General features: G+C 59.0%; 1 protein-coding gene across 1 annotated transcript in view; it reads right to left on the reverse strand.

Annotated features, from left to right (window-relative positions):
* Window positions 1-1,937, reverse strand: part of EVX2 (even-skipped homeobox 2) — a 3,796-nt gene that overhangs the window by 443 nt on the left and 1,416 nt on the right. Inside the window, exons 3-4 of the mRNA XM_015596450.1 lie at window positions 1,737-1,937; window positions 11-427 (exon numbers count right to left, since the gene is read on the reverse strand). Of these exons, the coding sequence (XP_015451936.1) occupies window positions 11-427; window positions 1,737-1,937 (618 nt within the window). The remainder of the gene's footprint in view (window positions 1-10; window positions 428-1,736) is intronic.

Here is a 1,937-nt window from a genome sequence, read left to right on the forward strand (position 1 = left end):
CCGCTGCGGCCGAAGAGGCCGCAGCCGCAGCAGCAGCTGCAGCCGCGGCAGCGGAGGCCGCGCTGTTGAGCCCCGCGGCGGCTGCGGGCGTCTGGTAGAGGCCCGGGTGGCGGAAGCTGCACAGCAGCTCTGGCCGCGAGTAAGGGTGCGAAAGGGCACGGAAGGTGTCCAGCGGGCGGATGGAAGTGGCGAAGGGCGATGAGGCCGCGGCCGCAGCTCCGGAGGCCGCAGCAGCCGCAGCCGCAGCCGTGACGCCCACGTGCGGATAGTAGTGCAGGGGCACGTGCGAGTGGAAGGGGTAGGGCAGGCTTCCGGTGGCGGCCGCGTGCGTCATCATGTAGGTGTAGAAGCTGGGGTCGGCCGGGTGCGGCCACGACATGGCCAGGCGCTGCCGCTTGTCCTTCATGCGCCGGTTCTGGAACCACACCTGCGGGGAGAGCCGCGCCGCGGCCCGAGTTAGGGAGCACCTGGAGGCCCCAGCCGGCGTCCAGGGCCTCCCTGCGCCTCCTGGACCTCTGGATGATCTGGCCTACCCACCTCTGACCGGGCCCAGCTCCCAGTCCCCTCTGCTCTCCCAGCTGGCACGGTGTGGGAGGCAGTGTGGCCCGCCGTGGGCACACCTTCCTTAGCGAAGAGAGACTTCTCTCCTGTGTTCGACTGCTGCGGCTCCTCACGCTTCTATTCCCTTACTTTGTGCTGCGGTTTTTCGTCCCAACCCAACTTTTCCTTTCCTTCCCGCCACCCGCCGGTGCCCGGCTTCGCTGAGCACTGGTCTCTCAATCCCAGGATTTGCACAGGGATTGTATGCTGCCTTTAAAGAGAGGCTGCGGCGGCAGCTTTTATAAATAAAAGGTCGCCTCGCGAGGTGTTGAGTCCTCTGAGCTGCAAAGACCTGCCCCAAGGGGCATGGGTCCGATTTTGAAATTGAAGGGATGATTTTGTTGGAATCATTTGCCTCCAGTGAGCGGCAGGAGTAACATCCTCTGAAACTGGGAAGGGGACTTTTCTACCCCTCCCAACCCGGTATCTAATTAAGACATCATTCATCACAACTTTAAATTAAAGAAAGCCCGAGCAAACCGAACGGAGACTTCCACACCTCTCCCCTATCCCACCGAGTTTCCTCTTTTTGTAGCGTGTCGGATTCTCCGTGAAGCGTTCACCAAGTCGCCCTACCGCCCATCTCTCTCTCCCGGACGTATAATAAAATTAATTATCTAAAATATATAAATAAGGACAATTTCATTGCGTTTTTCCTTCAGGAGTTTGCCCTTTACCCGGTCTCCAGGAGAAAAATGTTTAGGAAACTACTTTCTCAACCTAATCGATTTTAAGAACATAGTATTCCTTTCTCTGCGTTGCAACGATTTATGTGAAAATAAATCTCCAAGATCAAGATCAAATGAAAAGTTTCACGTCTGGTTTGTACCAGAGGAACAAGGATGAGCTGGTTCTGCCGCCAAGGGGAAAGTGCGGCCTTGGACATGGGCTAGGGGCACCTGGGCGTACGCGAGCGTTCGCTGCATCCGCTCCGCCATTCCGGGGCCTTCCCAGGTCAGCCAGACCTGCCGACCCTTCGGATTCGGCAGCTGAGAAATAGATATGCCAATTTCTTCGGTGACTCTCTCTGACGGGTTTTCAGGCCCTAGCTAAATCTAGCCACCCAGAAAGGAGAAACAAAAATCAATCTAGAGACCCCGAGGGAGGCTGGAACGGGCGCGTGCTGGAATCGATACCTTGATGGTGGTTTCGGGCAGGTTGAGCGCAGCGGCCAGCTCGCACCGGCGGGGCCGCGATACATAGTTCTCGCGGTAGAACTCCTTCTCCAGTCGTGCGATCTGTTCGCGGGTGAACGCCGTGCGGTAGCGCCGCACCTGATCTGCGCCAGAGCTGGAGCCGCCCAGCGCCGCTCCGCCGCCGCCGCCGCCGCCGCCGCC

This window comes from Pteropus alecto, unplaced genomic scaffold, assembly GCF_000325575.1.
Source record: "Pteropus alecto unplaced genomic scaffold, ASM32557v1 scaffold3, whole genome shotgun sequence".
NCBI lineage: Eukaryota > Metazoa > Chordata > Mammalia > Chiroptera > Pteropodidae > Pteropus > Pteropus alecto.